General features: G+C 39.7%; 1 protein-coding gene across 3 annotated transcripts; it reads right to left on the bottom strand.

Moving 5' to 3' along the window:
• Positions 1-1,208: 1,208 nt before the first annotated feature.
• LOC115678845 (peroxisomal membrane protein PEX14) lies at positions 1,209-7,330 on the bottom strand. Of its 3 annotated transcripts, XM_030602308.2 has the most exons (13): positions 7,130-7,265; positions 6,908-6,959; positions 5,273-5,499; positions 4,981-5,020; positions 4,651-4,844; positions 4,088-4,277; positions 3,875-3,964; positions 3,077-3,150; positions 2,909-2,951; positions 2,744-2,811; positions 2,375-2,419; positions 2,230-2,298; positions 1,209-2,004 (listed from the first exon to the last, which is right to left on the bottom strand). In XM_030602308.2, the coding sequence occupies exons 2-13, from the start codon at positions 6,942-6,944 to the stop codon at positions 1,534-1,536; spliced, it is 1,548 nt and encodes a 515-aa protein (XP_030458168.2). In that variant the 5' UTR covers positions 6,945-6,959; positions 7,130-7,265; the 3' UTR covers positions 1,209-1,533. The 3 variants fall into 3 exon arrangements, with proteins under 3 accessions (XP_030458168.2, XP_056175147.1, XP_056175148.1); XM_056319172.1 differs by lacking the exon at positions 6,908-6,959 and having other exon boundaries at positions 7,130-7,330; XM_056319173.1 differs by lacking the exon at positions 6,908-6,959 and having other exon boundaries at positions 2,909-2,948; positions 7,130-7,330.
• Positions 7,331-19,361: the final 12,031 nt, after the last annotated feature.

Here is a 19,361-nt window from a genome sequence, read left to right as displayed (position 1 = left end):
CACGCCTACTTTGTCCGATTGTTTGAACTTAATCCTGTGGTTGGCAAAACACATTCACCACGCCCAAATAGAAAAGCGTGAATCTGAATTAACGTGTGTCCCACGTTGCATGAGCTTCTGAATTATTTTGTTCCTGTCTTCCAGCACGACCAGCAATTCATAAACTGCGAATTATATTTAGGGAAAAAGTCATCAAAAATCATAAATTATATCTGTTGTGACATATTTATCTTCAAAGTATTTTTGGTGACACAAAAAACTTTAAACTTGTACTTATGTGAAGCATTTACCCCAAATTTATACAAGTGTGACATATTTACTCCGAACTTTTTGTTGTGATACCAAAAAACCCTAAGCTTGTATCCATGTGACACATTTATCTCAAAATTTGGTGTAAACGTGTCACATCAATATAAACTTGGGGTTTTTAGTGTCACAAAAAAATAATTTATGATAAATGTGTCACACAAGCATAAGTTTGAGGGTTTCAATGTCATAAAAAAGGCTTGAAGTAAATGTATCACACGGATTTAAATTTGGGATATTTTGTATTACAAAAAAAGTTTGAGTTAAATATGTCACGAGTATAATTCAAGATTTTTTTTGGTAGCTTTTTCCCTTTATATTTATATGCACTCTCATCTCCCTTTTGCCTCTTGCTTGTGCATCCACGAGAGACACTTCACCTGTAGCGTACCGCATGAGAATAAGACAAGAGCCACTAGAAGATATGCATGAATTTAAAACGATCGCAACAGGTCACAAAGTCAACGTTACACGACGTGGAGGTTGCTAATTGAAATGAGCAAAGTTGGCCGGTGAATATATTAGCCTATATCCACTAAGGCACTACAAGAAACAGAAGCCAAATTTCCAACACGTAATCTCTTGGGGATCATGCTTTACATTTTAATATATAAAGCAATGCGAAGACCGATAGAACAACACCCATATGAGATGGAGAAGTTGGCATGAAGGTGGATAAAGAAGAATCTGATGCTACAGGTATTGGAAACAGTTCCATCACAGGCTTCAATGACCAAAGCAAAAATACAAATCAAAAGAACAATTGCAAGGCCAATCCCATCACTCACCCCAGTACGCAATTCAAAAGAATACCATGACCACAATGACTGCAAAATTTGCATGAATCACAGCTATATCCTGATGCACAACAATGCAACTTGAATCAAATAAAGAGGGCCATATTTAGTCTCGATCCCGGTGAGGGTGATCTCATTGGCTGGTTATGAAGATCATCCTAGTTATCTCGCATTTTAGGAACACGGGTCAAGATAACCAAGAACTGTGCCAAAATAACATTTCTCTGTACATGAATTACATCGTTATTGAGCCCAGCAGCAAGATTTATTATTCCAGGTCCCTGTCCAAACAAACTATCATATGATAACCTCTGCTGATATAGTGGTATGAGGTGTATACTTGATGCCACGATCACCTCAGCAGTTGTTCATGCATACTTGACTTGGGAAAAACAGACGACATGAGTAATGTTGAGTTCTCTTAGTAACTCTATTCCTGTTCCACCTGTATCTCACTTGAGTTCATTCCCGAGCTCATGTCACCGGTACTCTCTGCCCCTCCAGACTCGGAAAATTTTGTGACCTTCTGCAGTTCATCAGTTATATCAGAAGAGCGAGACGCTGTTTCATCAGAGGATTGTTCTTTCTGAGCGGCCGGTTTTGGGCGCCGAATGGCTTCTGCAGCTTCAGGCATGGCAATAGGTGGTGGCTGGGGTGGCACCCATGCACGCTGAACTGGTTGGTCACTGGTTTGGTAACCATGAGTACCGGTTTTCAAGTCCTCATCACGGTCAATTTCAGTAATTCTAACATTCTTCTTCTGCCACCAGGGTGCAGAAGCATCACCATTTGACTGGTCAACGATTCCATTGTCTTGAGCATTGTAATTCCAAGCTTCAGCACTCGATTGGTACTGATACACATTGCTCGAGTTGTTTTGGGTCTGACCGGCCGCCCAAGGCTACTCAAGGAATCAGGAAGAAAGTGATTAATCACTGAAGGTATCAATCAAAACCCAAGATTGTACACATATACACACGCTATAAACACATCAAGTATATGATTCAAAGTCCAGAATTTGCCCAAATATATATATTGATTCATACAGTCTCCATTGGCAGTGAATTATGATCGTAGTGAAAAAAGAAGGATCTGAAATTACTGATATGTGCACGAGAAAACAAACCTTAGCTCTTGGTGCTAAGCGAGGATTGGGTATCTGCTGATGAGGATTGGGGGGCGAATCATTGATGTCCTGTAAAATTAGGTTGACAGGGAAATGAGCCTGATGTTGCCTGGCAAAGTAACATCACGACAGATACTCAATTTACCTTTACATTTGGAGGTCGTTCCCCTCTTTGGACCATGGCCATAATCTGTCATGCAATACAGGATTTCAGAGGATGTCTTTCTAAAACTTAGGAACATGATGGATTACATGGAATAAAACAGGGGAGTTGCATTAATAATTTAATAAGCTTTAAAAACATATCACGAGTTGAGCAAAGTTGCCAATACAATAATTGCATCTTAAGAAATCTATTTTCATTCTCAGTCCTCCTCGCATTTCCTATTTGCTTATGTAGCCAGCAAAACTACTAATAGCTTATCCAATAAAGCTGACAGCTTTGAAAGGGTATTGGGAAGGCAAGAATACCTTCGAAAAATGAAAAACTGGGAAAAAAAAAGGATGATTTTACCTCCATATACGACTTTGGATGAGGTGCCGCAGAGGGTTCTGAAGATGCTGGAGGTGAAGAAGATCTCACTGTGGAAGAACAGTGGTCAAAGAATACGCATAATATTGAAGGTACTCATTCAAAAGAATAAAAAATAAAGGCACTCGCGCTCTTTTATATAACCACCTGAACGTGAATCAAATTCTGCCCTCCCGTTAGCATATGGCTGCTGCAAAATATAGTAGCTGTCAACTAACAGCTCATGTATGATAGCTCTAACACTAAAATAGGCAGTTAGTTTAGACTTCTTCGATATGATTAAGCATTTCCTTTTTGTGCTTTACTTTAACACACCTTCGAACTAGTGAGTGATCCTCTGTGATCTTCATGGTTGAACTGAGAAAGAGCACCCGTAGTGTTTGCATGTCCTGAGAATCACAGAGATATAAAAAAATGACATTTAAGTATTTTACTGTGTAACACGGGCACTATCTCCATTATGATATACAACAAATTGTCGTAACTGTTTGATCAAGTCTGACGGGAGAGAGAAACTTAGGACCATACAGGGATAAGGAATAATATTAGAATGAGATCACTTCCCAACTAGCATTAAAAACTATCAGTCTCCTAAACGGGGAAACACAAATGACACAGAAAATACTTGCTTTTGTAATATATATCTAGAAATAGAAAATAGCATGTTAAAAGGCAAAGCAAATTGCACAAGGAAAACTTGATTTTCCTTCATCTTAAATCTAAACTGACAATGTAGTTAGGGCAGAGAGGAGAGCATCTAGTTCCAGCATGAGGCTAACTGTCAAGCAACAGGAAGAGGAGTCCAAGCCAACCCCAGAAAAACGGTATGGTCCAAAAAATGGGAAAAGGAAACTCCAACAGAAAATAGTAGCAGTCTTTACTGCAAGTAATCCCAATCTTTTATCATGTATGGACATCTCCAACCGCCAGTTTTCTCCAATTTCTGGTAGGCATTTTAAACTGTGATATGCCAAGTAGAGCAATGACACGTTTAGTCAGAAAGTACATGTAATCTGGTTTATAATGAAGTTCACTTCAATCTTTACTGCTCAAGTACTTTGACCACAAACTGGCCAAAAAAAATACTTTGATCACACAACAAGTGGTCATCACCTTCTAACTTCCGGATAGCAGTACTCATTGACTTCATCTCCTGTACTTGGATGTCCAGCAGATTCACCAATTCCCCAAAGTACCTCCTCTCTAAAAGTTCGAAAGTTAAGAAAAATCTCACATGGTCAACATTGAAGAAACAAAAGACAGTACATTACCAAGCATCGAAGCAGATGTTTGTTGTAAAAGACAACTATTACATCTAAGTATTACCTTCAACTTTAGAGTTCAACATCTCCTGGCTGGCTTTTGCCACGTCTGCAGCTGCAGCTGCAGCTGCTTTTGCTGCAGCAGCAGTTTCCTCTTCCAAACTTGGTCCAGCGTTAGTTCTCTTGAGAGCATCATTTTCTTCATCCGATATAACCTTGCGCATCCAAGACTTGAACCTAGGAATTACAGCATTCTAAAACAGGGAAAAGTGTCACTGATACTGAATGAAAACTATATATGAAGAATATTGTGGGATCACAGTAAAAAGATAGACGAAGCTGTGATTTAATATCTAAATACTCTAATTTCTCCTCACGCATAGACTAAACTTTGGTCTAGGACCGAAGCATGGAAAGAATAATTGCGGAGATTTGTAGGACTGCTGTCAACTATTCCAAAAACTTAAACCGTCGGATGAAGATGAGATTTAGTATTTAAACACTCCAACATTTTCATACTATATACAGTTTTAATGCACAGTATACCCTGAAGTGCTAACATATGAAGCTTGGGCACTAATGCGTCAACTTTAAAAGTGTGACAAAGATGAGATTATCTCTTGATACCTTCAACAGGACAGCCGTTCCAGCACCAGACACTGCTAGAAAACCTATAGCATAAGCAGCATGGATCCAGCGAAATCTCGGTTGAGCTGTGGTGACCGCTGAGGATATAACACCAGCAGGAGCAGTAGCAGCAGGCTTCAGAGCTTGTGCTGAGGATTGGGGCTGAATGTTTGCTGAAGATTTCAACTGTGGATCTGTGATTACCATGGCACAGCATGACAAACCACCAATAATGCAAGTTTTTCCAAATTAAAAGAGGCCAATGACTTAGGCAGCCCCTTACCAAAAAAAAAAATGACTTAGGCAGCCAATTGTGTTCAAATTCCTAACCTGGACTAACATTTGCAGGCTGAGCACTTGGAGCTGAGTCCTGCAAAGTGCAAGTGAAAAAAAAATCAGGTTCTTTTCAATTGTTTTCCTGTTTCTCTCAACAGCAAGGGTTTGAAAACATGAGCCCTGCTATATTGTCTATAATAATTAGTGCCAAATTACTGAAATTGTGAATGTCCAGTAGGTTTATGAGTCTAGCCCATTTTCTCACCCTCAAAGTCAGTATACTTCACTGTACAATAACAAAGCAACTTCTAGAGATCATGATTAATAGGACATGAGATTGGCTTACTGGAACCCGCCGAAATGCTTCATCTATTTCCTCCTTGGTAAGACCTTTCCTTTCAAGGAAAGATCGTCGATAGATGACTGGAGAACCTTGAACTTTTGGGTGTGAGAGAAATTTGACAGCATTTTGCACCTGTTCCTCTCGTATCGGTTCTGAATTCACGAACACAGAAGGCGTAGAACTTGATTTAACATCATCTGCTGCTGCATTTTGGGGAGCTTCATTTGTACCTAAATTACAAAATTGCCATGATGACAATGCATGAATTCTCTAAACATCAACATGCACAAATTCTACACACATTTAACTTCAGGTTTGTCTAACGTATAAGATTACAGGCTTTATTATCTCCCACACCCATAACAACAAAAACAACAGCTAACTCTAATCCCACTAATTAAGGTTAGTTATGTGTATCTTTCCATACTATATGCCAAACAACAAAACTCGGCCCACAATCAACAGGTTAATTATGCTGTAAATCATTCTCAGACACACTCCAGGACAAAACAAATGACCATCCTGGTTAGAATGCATTCATGGAACTTCAAATTTGGAGGTTTCCTATATCTCTATTTTCAGGCCTCTTTCTGATTACACATGAGGCCTGATCAAGCTACACCGTCTCTTCAGTGCACCCAAATTTGAGAAACTCAGATACATTTCCATAGCTGCAACTTAATTTGTTCTTTTGATCCTATATAAAGCTTCTCTGATCACGAGGCTCTATTACGCATTCATCAAGATAGTTTATGTTTTTGACATTACTACGCAATTATACATCCCTATCTAATGCTTGCTCCAAAGGAAAAAATACAAAGCCTTGAAGAATGTAACAAAACGCATTGATAGGATAAAAGAACATTATGAAAAAAGAAAAGGATAAAAGGGCAGCAATGGTCCAACTTCACTGCAATTATAGCTACGAAATTTTTCAAACTGACTAGACCAAGACAGCAAGGAGGCCCTTCTTTGGTTTCTAAACAAATAACAACCTTGTCCGTAGGAGTACACGGGAGAAGAAGACGGACCACTTTTGTAGGGGAAAGAATCAGCGCGTGGCCACAGATGCCATAGCGAGACATCGGAGGCACTGACTGGAGATTTTGAAATTGTTCATAGCAACACCATCCAAAAAATTCTAGATTCCTATAGTTCGATTTATTGGAATTTGCAGTAAATGCTCCAGCTTTTGGGCCTAAACCAGGTATAGCTAGTCCACTCTAATTGCTAACGATGTTCGTCTTTTCACCCAATCCAAGAATAACAAGAAGCAAACTTATATGCCCACTAGGAGCCATTGCAACCGTCACTGAGCTATGGCCTAAATTTTGCTCCAGAGGACGACAACAACTGCAGTAAAACCCATAGGCCACTACCAAGAATCGATTCAACTCATCGCGAGATGGATTCGAATCTCCAAACTGAAACCAGCCCAGGACCAATTTGCAGCAATCAAGTTGCGATGCACCCATCGACTCAACATGAAGAAATGTCGCCCTCAGCTCGAACAGCATACAATTGGACTCCCCGCAGCGAAAAGCCGCGATAAGAACAACTGGGTCGCCACACAAAAAGACACCCAGTTGACCCAAAAACAAAAAGGACCCGACTGGAAGTACAAGAGAGAGCAAGAACCTGATTCTTGAGGCTTATCATCCGGGCCAGCCGCCATGTCCACCTCCTCCCACTAAAACACAGGATCAAGAAGAGAGACCCAGAAAAGAAAAACGGCAGAAAAATCAAACAAAAGCAGAAAAGGGGCGATGAATCTGCCGAACCCAGAAGCATATCATGTATGTACAAACGGGAAATCTGCCAGATGAATTCGTGGGGATGCCCGGGATGGGCTATACGTACAGAGAAGACGAAGGTGGTGGTGAGCCTGAGCCTGAGCCTGAGCCTGAGAGGTGGTGGATTTGTCGCTCGTCCCGAAGCGCGTGCGTTTTTGGCTCAGTGCCAGCGGCGCTACGACGCCCAAAACGACGGAGTAATGCCCCGATTTTCTCCTCTCTCTCGTCATTTTTTTCTCCCTCTCTCGGGAAAGTTTAACAGGTTGTCAAAGGGCAGTGGGCCGGCAATTAATCTTACGAACGATAATCATTCTATTTTTATTTTTTTATTTTAAAAATAAGTTTAGAATAAAAATCTGTTTAATAACGTAATTTTAATTTTTTAATTTCTTGAGTAAATTTTGAATTCAGAAATAGATTTGAAATAGAAATAGAGTAAAAAAATTTTACTTTTCTATTTTTAGAACAAAAATGATAAAAATTCTTCTCATCGCTCGCTCTCGCTACTAGCCGGTCGCTCACCCACCGCCCATCGCCAACCACTTGCTGACCGCTGCCTCCCGCCGTTCGCCGACTCCTACTGCCGCTCGCCATCCTCCCGCCGTCGCCGCTCTCCTCCTGCCGCCGCCCCTCTCTCGCCGCTTGTCGTCGCCCGCCTTCTGCCACTGCCCGACGCCAACCGTCTCCAGCTGCCATCCTCCGCACTGGTCGTGTCGCCGTCCGCCACCGCCTTCCCCCATTGTCCGCCGCATGCTGTTCGCTGCCACCGTCCGCCTTCCTCCTACCGCCTCCCCCCTCTCGCCGCCACCCCCCTCTCGCCGCAGGCCGTCGCGTGCCTCTCGCCGCTACCCGATGCTGGCCACCTCTAACCGCCGTCCTCCACACTAGTCGCCTCATTGTCCGCCGCCGCCTCCCCCCACCGTCCGCTGCCCGCCGTTCACTGCCACCGTCCGCTGCTCGCCGCCATCTGCCCATGGTCCACTCGCCGGTCACCAAACAAGGAGAAATTTTGTGCCGTTATCATACAAATTTTTATTTCGAGAACATAAATTTTGTGTCATTATCAAACGTGCTTTTTTGCTCAGAAACTCGTCCAGGAACAGAAACAGAAAAAATTCTGCCCAAAAATTGATTTTTGAAACAAAATGGTTGTCATTTGCAGCCTCATTGAGCAGATTTGTATACACCTCGTCTAATATGTTTATACTAAGTTAAACTATTGGGAAGTGTAAGGGAAATTTTCAAATAAGGGTTTGAAGTGCTTTCATTTTCTCAAATAAGAGTCTAAAGTGGATCATCTCTCAAATAATGGCCTAAAGTGGCTTATTAGTCTTAAATAAGGGTCTGAAGTGGCTTATTAGTCTTAAATAAAGACTTTTGGCCAGGTAATAACTATCCGACGTCAGAGAAGGGGCATTTTAGTCAAAAAAAATTTAAATATATTTTTTACTTTCTTTTTCTTTTTCTTTTCGTTTCCTTCCTTTTTTTCCTTCTTCCTTTTTTCTTTTTCTCTCTTCCCACCTATGGCCATCGCCGGCGACCTCCGCCGACCGTGGGTTGCCCTCGCCGGCAATGGGCGAGTGTTGCCTTGCCTGGCCTGGGTGAGTGAGGGTGGTCCTCGCCTGAGTCCGGCGATCTCCAACGGCGACCGATGGAGAAAAGAAGGCAAAGAAAAATATAGAAAAAGGAAAAAAGAAAGAAAAAAAGGAAAAAAAAAAAGGTAAATGCCGAAAATGCCCTTCAGCCAGCAAGTTCAAGCCTTTATTTGAGACAATATTCACTTCAGACCCTTATTTGAGAAAACGGTAGCACTTCGGACTCTCGTTTGAAACAAGATCCACTTTAGACCATTATTCGAGAAAACGAAGGCACTTCAGGCCCTTATTTAGAATATTTCCGAAGTTTAATGCATTTAGTTTAATGAGAAAGGCCTTACCTTTTTCCAATTAAAAGTTCAAAAGCTTTTATAAATAGTAGTGGAGACTTTACTAAGTTGAATACATGTGGTGGACAAAAAATTAATTCAAAATATATGTTAATCTGTCGTGAGTGAGTCGTGATTCATCATACATGTAAAGTTAAATTTTATTAGGCTATGCATAATAGTATCTACGGCTTTAATTTTTCCATTTGGCATCATTTTGGCTATTTTCTGCCCGTCGAGAAAATATTAGATGGGACTTGCCAACTCATTGATAAGATACTCTAGCCAAAGCGCGACACGTGTCATTTGGGTCTCACCTATTGGAAATTTTTGAAACTCCCTCTTCTCTCTTTCTCCACTACTCTTAGCCCTCCCTCTTCACGTTATCTCTCCTCTCACTCTCGCTTCGCTTCACGACCTCTGCTCTCTATCTCTCCCTGCCTCTTCACGATATAAAGCTCCCTCATTTCATATTTAATCCAGAATTTCGTCTACGTTTATTAAGTAGTACTGCTCTGAGAAGGACGATGAGAGGGACTTATACAAGGGTGATGATGATGAGATGTTGGAGAACGAAGGACTCGAAAAAGGCAAATCAAACACAACTGTCTTCGGCAACAGCTTTGGTTTGGGATTTTTTTAACAATACATAAATTAATTTTGGATAAATGCGTAATGAATATATCAGTTTATGAGTTTTTATGATATAAAAATTAATTAGGAGTAAATATGACTCGATAGTACGAATTTGAGATTTTCAGTGCTAGACCCTACTGGACCAATCATTCAAAAGTTCAATGGCATGCATAACTTCACATCTTCGAGGCTAGTCAACAATCAAAGACGAGATGGATGGATGAGGTTTTGTCGCCGATCACATGCACCCTATCTTCTTCTATTTTTATTTTTTTTTTGGTAAGGTAAGATGTATATTGACTTTTTGACGCACCACTTACAAAGAGGGGATAGTCGAACACAAAAACCTCGTACCCAATGGGACACCAATGGTGTTCCAACGGGTAAAAGGTGTGCGACTATGCATAGCTAAATGCGATCTAAGTGGAACAAAAGAGAGCCAAAACAATGGCTAAGGGAGAACAAGAGCAACAAACAATCTAAAAGGAAGATCACTCAAAGATTGTTGATGGATGCCCCAGTTGTTTTGGATTCTCCGGTTGCGGGGAGTGTCTTCCACGGGCTTAAAGGACAACCCTCTATCTCTTGTGACCTTTATAAGGTGGTTACGAATAGCCGGCAAGGAGAGATTCTTGTTTCTGACTATTCATACCTTTTTTTTTTGACAATTTCTACTCATTTCTTTGGGAGAGTCGCAATCACATGATTTTTCTAGCAGAATGCAAAGAATATCCACAAAAAATTATCGAATCTCGATCATGTTCCTAAGTGATTCGCGACGGGCTTTAAACCATTTGGTCCATTGATTTTTAGTACATCGTACAGTCAATCAACTAGTTAAGATGAACCTATTGCGATTTATGTTCCGTTTGTTCCACAAAAATTGAATGATTTAGAAAAAAAAATTAAAAAACAATCGCTTACATCGCTAGAAATAATTAGTCTCTACTATGGAGGGAGAGAGAGAGATTAGGGTTTTGCATGGAGAAAGAGAGAGCCCTAAGGAGCAAAGAGAGAGTTTTAGGTTGGGTCTAAGTATAACAATCCAACTCATTAAATACGGGTTTAAGACATGGCTATATGATCCATTTTGACATATCAATGGTTGATAACTGATGCCGAACTCATGTTGAGAATCAACCTATGCATGTCGATCGGTGCGCGTATAGAGATTAGAGTTTGATTGGTCTGGAATGATGGCATCCCATACAATTATTGGGCTCAAATTAACTGTGACGATTAGGTGCATACATTTAGTCTTCATTTTTAAGATAAATTAAAAACTCCAAAAAAATTATTAATCGAACAATCGCATTTCTTCACCCCTTTATTTGCTGCCTTTCGAAAACTCGAGTGGCAACTTTCCATTAATTTTCTATTTTTAAAAAATATTGGAAATGAATTATCAATAAGATTTTTATCTACTAATTAATCCATTTATTTAAAAAATAATAATAAAAGGGTCGCACTTTTTCCACTCCATTTTTTGAGTTTTAACCATATTATCCCTTGTGCGACTCACCACTTATGATACAACTCTACAAAAGTAATTTTTTTTTATTATTTGATCAAATCTTTTTTTTTCTTCTGTAGGTCCCACTTTCCTTGTTCCTTTCCCTGATAGTTCTATGCACTTACAAATCGTCTTTTTGTTTCTTCTCCTGCAAGCCATTCCCTTTTTCGTGCACCTCCTACTCCTTCTTCTTCTACAAATGTCTCCTCCATATGTAATCCCCCAAAAAAATTGTTTACTTAAAGAATCCGCTCCCTCCTCATTCACTATCTGAGGTACGGTTTTGGTTGTTCAAAATCAAGTTCAACTCTACACACAACTACAGTTTAGAGCTAAAAGCAACCGCTGCAACACAAATGAAAAAACAAACGCGGCATTTTGGTAGTGTGTTCCAAGAAACTAATCTTTGAAAAACCATTTTTTATTTCAACACTCGGACACGGCCCTGAATCTATAATCAAATTAAATCACTAATTCAAATCTCGATTCATATTACCTAAAAAAACACAACTCGCCTATTGTCTTTCACTTTTATGCCTGCACATGGTGGAGACACATTTTCTTTCTCTACACTCACATGTGCAAGTAGAGGAGAGAAAAATATAAAAAAAAGAAGATAGAGAAAGCAGTGCTTCTCAATATTACCAAGAAAAGCCTGCGTGCTGCGGAGAAAACGGGCTCGTTGGGAAGGTCGTCGGTGTGTCCATTGCCGGTGCTAGCGAAAGTGTGAAGGACGACGAGGTTGACATCATAAATAGAAAACAAAGGACAAGGTTTGCGGGATTGGGAGACGTCGAAAGAAGAGAATGGCTTGTAAGAAAGAAACAGAGCGACCATTTGCAAGAGCAGAAAAGACGTCAAAGGCATGGAAAGAAAGAAAGAACAACGAAAGTGAGACCGGCAAGGAAAAAAAAGAAGAAACAAAATAAAAAAGTTGATAACTTTTGCAGAGTTGTACCATAAGTGGTGGGCTCCGCAAGAGACAATATTGGAGTATCTAAGCTAAAAGATGAGTGAAAAAAGCGCGACCCTATAAAATGTTCAAGTTGTGTTTGCTTAGTCTTGTCAACTCAACGATAAGACAAGTCGCTTAGAATGCTACACGTATTTATTGGTCCCACTTATCAAAAAAAATTTAAACTCCCTCTTTTCTCTCTCCGTTGCTCTTTAGCTGCCCCCCTTCATATTATCTCTACTCTCTCCCTCCCTCCCACTCACTTCACTACCTCCGCTCTCTCTCTCTCTCATTGCCTCTTCACGACATAAAGCTCACTTTTCATTTTCTGTAACGATCCGTTCCTGCGAGAGCGGGGAGTAGTCGCCGGGGCCAGATGGCCTAGACAAAAAGCGGCTCTTGGCAGGTTTCGAGGATGACGAAGGGGGTAGAAATGAACCGAATTTCACATCGTCTGAGTGTAGTGAGGTGAAGTGCCATATATGTGGTGGCACTTGTCCTAACTTGTAGGGAGGCTTTTTTTGGGCGTAGCCCAGAATAACAAACCGTGCGGATTCCGGTCCAAAGTGGACAATATCGTTACGAGTAGACCCTGGGCATTACAATGGTATCAGAGCCAAGCCCGGTCGGAAGTGTGTGGTTCAGGGACAAACCAGGCAGAAGCTAGTAAGCCTGTAACGACCTGATCCTACAAGGGAAGGAAGTGGTTGCCGAGGCTAGAGGGCCTGGATAAAGAGTGACTCCTTGTAGGTTTCGAGGATGGTGAAGAAGGTAGGAATAAATCGAATCCCACATGGGTCCCAGAAGAACAAAACCATGCGGGCTCCGGTCCAAAGCGAATAATATCGTTATGAGTGGACCTGAGCGTCACATTTTCAGTCCAAAATTTCGTCATCTAATACTACTCTAAGATGAAGGTGATGATGATGAGTTGTCGGAGGTCGAAGGACTCGAAAAAGGTAGATTTTTAGGCCGAAAACAATTGTCTTCAGCAAGTGCTTCGGTATGAGCTTCAAGTTACGATTGTTGGGATTTTGGTATCCAAATCCCATAAAAGGTGAATGAGAAGTGTAGTTCAAACAGTTTTGTTTTTCACCGAACAGACATGTTAGTTCAGACAGTCACCGAACATGCATGTTTTTGTTTTGAAATTTATTTTTGTTGGACATATATGTCTATTCGTGACTGTTTGCCCATTTAGTTTCGGATAAATATGTCTGTTCGTAAACCGAATGAAACTTTTTGGTTCTTCATGAATCTTCATTGTTTTTAAATAAAATTCGCGTGGCATTTTTTCTGCTGCTCTCTTATTCTTCATCATTGTCATTCGTGCGAGTAATCTGCAAAGTTGCGATCAAAGGTTTCCTTTAAAAAAGTACCGCTTCATAGGAAATGCGATCCGTTCTATCCTGAGAGACAATTATTCAAAAACCTTGGGTACCGGTGGAGGGGACAAATTGTCTTAAGGACACAACGTGAATTCGTTGGGTTCAGATCATTCGTCAACATTCGGATTATTCATCTGTGCTTTAAGGTTTGTCAAACAACTTTGTTTTTTGCATATATGTTATTTTAGAGATCAACAATCTTAAGACAATTTCTTATGTTTGTAAAGTTGCCTTTTCAATAATTTCTGTCTTCGTAACAGAAATGGCTACAACATCGATGACGCCCATTGCGTCTGTTCCGACTCATGGAGAGAAGCCAGAAAAGTTCAATGGGGCTGATTTTAAGAGATGGCAACAGAAGATGTTGTTCTACCTCACCACTTTGAATTTGGCAAGGTTCCTCATTGAGGATGTTCCTAAGTTGGATGAAGGAGAGACAAGCAAGGAAAAGGTTGCTGTTGTAGATGCATGGAAGCATTCTGACTTCCTGTGTCGCAATTATATCCTCAATGGTCTGGACAATTCCCTCTATAACGTTTATAATCCGCTGAAAACGGTTAAGGAGTTGTGGGAAAGTTTGGATAAGAAATACAAAACAGAATATGCTTTGAGGGAAGAAATTGTCGGCAAGAAATTCATTGTCGGCAAATTTCGACTTCAAGATGGTAGATTCTAAAATCGTCTTCAGTCAAGTTCAAGAACTTCAAGTGATTATGCATGACATTTATGCTGAAGGTATGATGATTAGTGAATCATTTCAAGTGGTTGTTTTCATTGAAAAGTTACCACCGTCTTGGAAAGATTTCAAGAATTATCTCAAATACAAGATAAAAGAGTTATCACTTGAAGACTTAATTGTTCGATTGAGGATAGAGGAAGACAATAGGCTTTTTGAGAAGAAAGTTGGCAGCAATCTGGAAGTCTCAAGGACCAACGTTGTTGAAGAAGAATCGAAAACCAACAAAAAAGAGGAAAAAGTATTGAGAGGGATCCACCCAAGGCTTGAAAAAGTTCATTGGCAAATGCTACAATTGTGGAAAGTCTGGATATCGTGCCAAAGACTGTAGAGCCAAGAAAAGAAAGAAGACTCAGGCGAATGTGGTGGAACAGATTTTCAGTGGTGTTGATGATATCAATCTTACTACTATGATATCTGAGTGCAACATGGTGGGAAACCCCAAGGAATGGTGGATTAATACTAGAGCAACTCGTCATATATGCGTCAATAAATCGATGTTCTCATCTTACACGCTCATGGAAGGTGATGAAAAACTCTACATGGGTAATTCATCGATCTCTAAGGTTGAAGGTGTTGGAAAGGTTGCTCTGAAGATGACATCTAGGAAAATTGTGACACTAAATAATGTGCTACATGTCCCAAACATACGCAAGAATTTAGTGTTTAGATCTCTCCTTAGCAAGGATGGTTTCAAGTTGGTGTTTGTATCTGATAAGTTTGTTCTCTCCAAAAATGAGATGTATATAGGAAAGGGTTATCTTAGTGATGGTCTGTTCAAGTTGAATGCAACGACTGTTGCACCCAATGATGTTATGAATAAAGTTGTTTTTGCTTATGTGCTTGAGTCTCCTAATATATGACATGCTAGACTAGGACATGTTAATTATAAGTCAATAAAGAAATTAATGAACATGGGGTTATTACCAAAATTTGACTATCCAAGTGAAAAATGCCAAGTGTGTGTTGAATCTAAGTTTTCTAAGCCTCATTTTTATTATATGGATAATAAAATCACAGAACCTTTAGATTTAATACACACAGACATATGTGATATGAAAGCAATACCGTCAATGTGTGGTAAGAAGTATTTTATCACTTTTATAGATGACTGTTCGAGGTATTGTTATGTTTATTTACTTAGTAGCAAAGATGAGGCTGTGAATGCTTTTAAAACTTATAAGTCTGAAGTTGAAACACAGTTAAATAAGAAAATTAAAATGATAAGAAGTGATAGAGGAGGTGAATATGAATTTCCTTTTAAAGAAATTTGTTCCGAGTTTGGTATTATTCACCAAATTACTCCTCCTTATGCGCCACAAGCTAATGAAGTGGAGAAAAGGAAAAACCGATCTTTAAAGGAAACAATGAATGCATTATTGATTAGTTCCGGTTTACCACAAAATTGTGAGGGGAAGCTGTTTTAACGGCGAATTTTATCTTAAATAGAGTACCCCACAAAAAGACACAACAAACTCCCTATAAGAAGTGGAAAGGCATAACGCCTAATTTGAAATATCTCAAGATGTGGGGGTGCTTGGCTAAGGTTGCAATTCCTAAACCTAAAAAGGTTAAAATAGGACCGAAAACCATTGATTGTGTCTTCTTGGATACGCTATTAATAGTAATGTATATCGATTTCTTGTTCATAAGTCTGAGGTCCTGGATATGCATGTTAATATGATCATTGAGTCAAGGGACGCTCGTTCTTTGAGAATATATTTCCGTATAATATAGTATATGAGCCGATTAACAATGATAAGAGGCCTCGGGATATTACACCTAGAAGCGATCCTATGGAGGATGAACCTAGACGTAGTAAAAGACAAAGAACTTCTAAGTCTTTTGGACCTGATTTTCTAATATATTTGTTAGAGAATGAGACTCGGACCTTTAAAGAGGCTGTGATATCTCCAAAAGCCCTATTCTGGAAAAAAGCTATCAATAGTGAAGTTGAATCCATCTTGTCAAACCATACTTGGGAATTAGTTAACCTTCCTCCTGGTAATAAACCACTACAATGTAAATGGATTTTCAAGAGGAAAATGAAAACAGATGGTACTATTGATAAATATAAGGCTAGGCTTGTGGTAAAAGGATACAAGCAATGAGAAGGTCTTGATTATTTTGACACTTATTCACCCGTTACTAGAATTACATCTATAAGGATGCTAATTGCCATAGCGACGGTGTACATGCTTGAAATCCATCAGATGGATGTAAAAACGGCTTTCTTAAACGAGGATTTGGAAGAAGAAATATATTTGGAATAACCTGAAGGGTTCATTGTTCCAGGACAAGAGAAGAAAGTATGTCAGCTGATCAAGTCACTCTATGGTTTGAAACAAGCACCGAAACAATAGCATGTTAAATTTGACCAAGTCATATTGTCGAATGGTTTTAAGATTAATGAGTGTGATAAATGTGTATATGTTAAGAACACTCATAATGGTTTTACCATTTTGTGCTTGTATATAAACGACATGCTTATAATGGGCAGCGATAATGAGGTTGTCAAGGTGATCAAACGCATGCTTACAAGTAAATTCGATATGAAAGATATGGGGGTTGCAGATGTTATTTTAGGGATTAAAATCCATAAGACATATGGAGGATTAGCTCTATCACAATCTCATTACATTGAGAAGATTCTTGGAAAGTGCAAGAATCTAGACATTGTATCAGTAAAGACCCCGGTAGATGTTAATTTATATCTTTCAAAGAATACTGGTGAAAGCAAAGCTCAAAATGAATATGCTAGTATACTAGGCAGTCTAATGTATGTCATGAACTGTACTAGGTCGAATATAGCTTGTGCTGTGAGCAAGCTAAATCGATTTACAGTTAGTCCAAATGAAAATCATTGGAGAGCTATGAAACGTGTATTGGGTTATTTGAAGCATACTCAAAATTATGCTTTGCACTACACAGAATATTCAGCGGTACTTGAAGGATACTGTGATGCAAATTGGATAACCGGCACAAGAGACACAAAATCCACAAGTGGGTGTGTATTTATACTTGGTGGGGAGCAGTGTCTTGGAAATCATCCAAACAAACTTGTATTGCAAGGTCTACTATGGAAGCAGAATTTATTGCTTTGTATAAGGCCGGTGAAGAAGCTGAGTGGCTTCGAAATTTCTTAGAAGACATTCCTAATTGGCCTAAACCAGTGCCAGCTGTGTGTATTCATTGTGATAGTTAAGTGGCAATAGGCAGAGCAAGGAATGTCATGTATAACGAGAAGTCCCGACATATACGTCGAAGACACGATACTGTAAGACAACTACTCTCTAGTGGAATTATCACGATTGACTTTGTGAAGTCAAAAGATAATGTTGCAGATCCATTAACAAAAGACCTAACTAAAGAGATGGTTGTGAAAACATCAAGGGGAATGAGTTTCAGGCCTATAAAATAAGTCATCATAGTGGAAACCCTACCTAGTTGACTGAAGATCCCAAGATCTAGGTTCAAAGGGACAACCAAGTTATGCAGGCTGTGTAGAGTACTGTCAACTTTTACTCATTCCCGTATGGAGACAGTACTGACATGTGAAGGTTTAAGTGTAAGCTTTTAATGATTCTGTTTTGGGTATATGTTATACCACACATTCAGAAATCACCTATGTGAGTGTAAAGTGAGGGCCGCTTCTATGAAAAATTTGAAAGGCCGAATTCTCGAAAGCACTCATGAAACCAGGCGATGTTCATGGCCAAAACGAACACAACAGTGAGAATCAATTTTGTTTGAAAGATAGTTGTGTGATTCCTATTGTCTTGACTTACACCGAAGGTCGACAGTTCAAAGACATCAAGTCTACTGATTGACCGAGTAAGTCCGATAGGTCTCACTAGGGAAAGTTCAAAGTCTCCGACTACTTATCCCAATGCAGCGTTCTCTCATGGAATAATCGCACATTAAATCTCATGCATGCACGAAGAGTCACGATATCTGAACTTCTCATTCATGTGGAGGATTGTTGGGATTTTGGTATCCAAATCTCATAAAAGGTGAATGAGAAATGTGGTTCAGATACTTTTATTTTTCACCGAACAGACATGTTGGTTCAGACAGTCACAGAACAGGCATGTTTTTGTTTTGAAATTTTATTTTATTTATTTTATTTATTTTTTGGACAGATATGTCTGTTCGTGACTGTTCGCCCATTTAGTTTCGGACAGATATGTCTGTTTGTGAACCGAACGAAACTTTTCGGTTCTTCGTGACTCTCCATTGTTTTTAAATAAAATTCGCACAGCATTTTTTCTGCTGCTCTCTTATTCTTCATCATTGCCATTCGTGCGATTAATCTGCAAAGTTGCGATCAAAGGTTTCCTTTGAAGAAGTACCGCTTCATAAGAAAGGCGATCCGTTCTATCCTGAGAGGCAATTGTTCAAAAACCTTGGGTACCGATAGAGGAGACAAATTGTCTTAAGGACACAACGTGAATTCGTTGGGCTCGGATCATTCGTCAATATTCGGATTATTCATCTGCGCTTTAAGGTTTGTCAAACAACTTTGTTTTTTGCATATATATTATTTTAGGGATCAACAACAATTGTCCAAGGGTCACAATTTGCTCTTTTTTTCCTCCCTTCTCTTGGTGGAAAATAATCCTAATTTACAAACTCTCTCAACATTTTTTCGCTTTCTTTTGTGGTTGTTGATGGCTTTGCGGGTGTTGGCTTGAATTTCTCTTGATTTCGCTGCGGGACTCTTGACATTCGAGCCAACTCGAATGTCGGACTCATGGCGAAACTAGAAAAGTTCAAGCGAGCCCCCCGCAAAACCATCGACAATGACAAAAGAAAGTGACAAAAAAGCCGAGTTCGAGAGAGTTTGTGGATTTGGATTATTTTCCACCAGAGAATGGGAAGAAAAAAAAAAGAGTAAATTGTGACATTCGGACAATTATAACTTGAAGCTTTTTGCCGAGGCACTTACAGAAGAAAATTTGTGTTTCTGATCATCATCACCCTTGTATAAGTCGTTCCCACCGTCTTTCTCAGAGCAGTACTCCTTAACAATCGAAGACGAAATTCTTTAGGTCTTGAAGAGGCCAAGAGAGAGAGAGAAGAGATAACGTGTGAGGGTTAACGGAGTAAGGGAGAGAGAAAAGCGGGGGTCGACAAAGACATTTTCC

This window comes from Syzygium oleosum, unplaced genomic scaffold, assembly GCF_021117445.2.
Source record: "Syzygium oleosum isolate NSW1041296 unplaced genomic scaffold, Sole_v2.1 Sole_v2.17, whole genome shotgun sequence".
NCBI classification, from domain to species: Eukaryota; Viridiplantae; Streptophyta; class Magnoliopsida; order Myrtales; family Myrtaceae; genus Syzygium; species Syzygium oleosum.
The sequence above is the reverse complement of the archived record's forward strand: the minus strand, read 5'-3'. Positions and strand labels throughout refer to the sequence as shown.

Coding starts and splice junctions, on each gene's coding strand:
- LOC115678845 (XM_056319172.1), bottom strand. CDS start 7,292: ATGACGAGAGAGAGGAGAAAATCGGGGCATTACTCCGTCGTTTTGGGC. Junction 3,965..4,087: donor GTTGAACTCTAAAGTTGAAG/GTAATACTTAGA, acceptor TCGAACTTTTAG/AGAGGAGGTACTTTGGGGAA. Junction 2,812..2,908: donor AGAATTTGATTCACGTTCAG/GTGGTTATATAA, acceptor GTTCTTCCACAG/TGAGATCTTCTTCACCTCCA.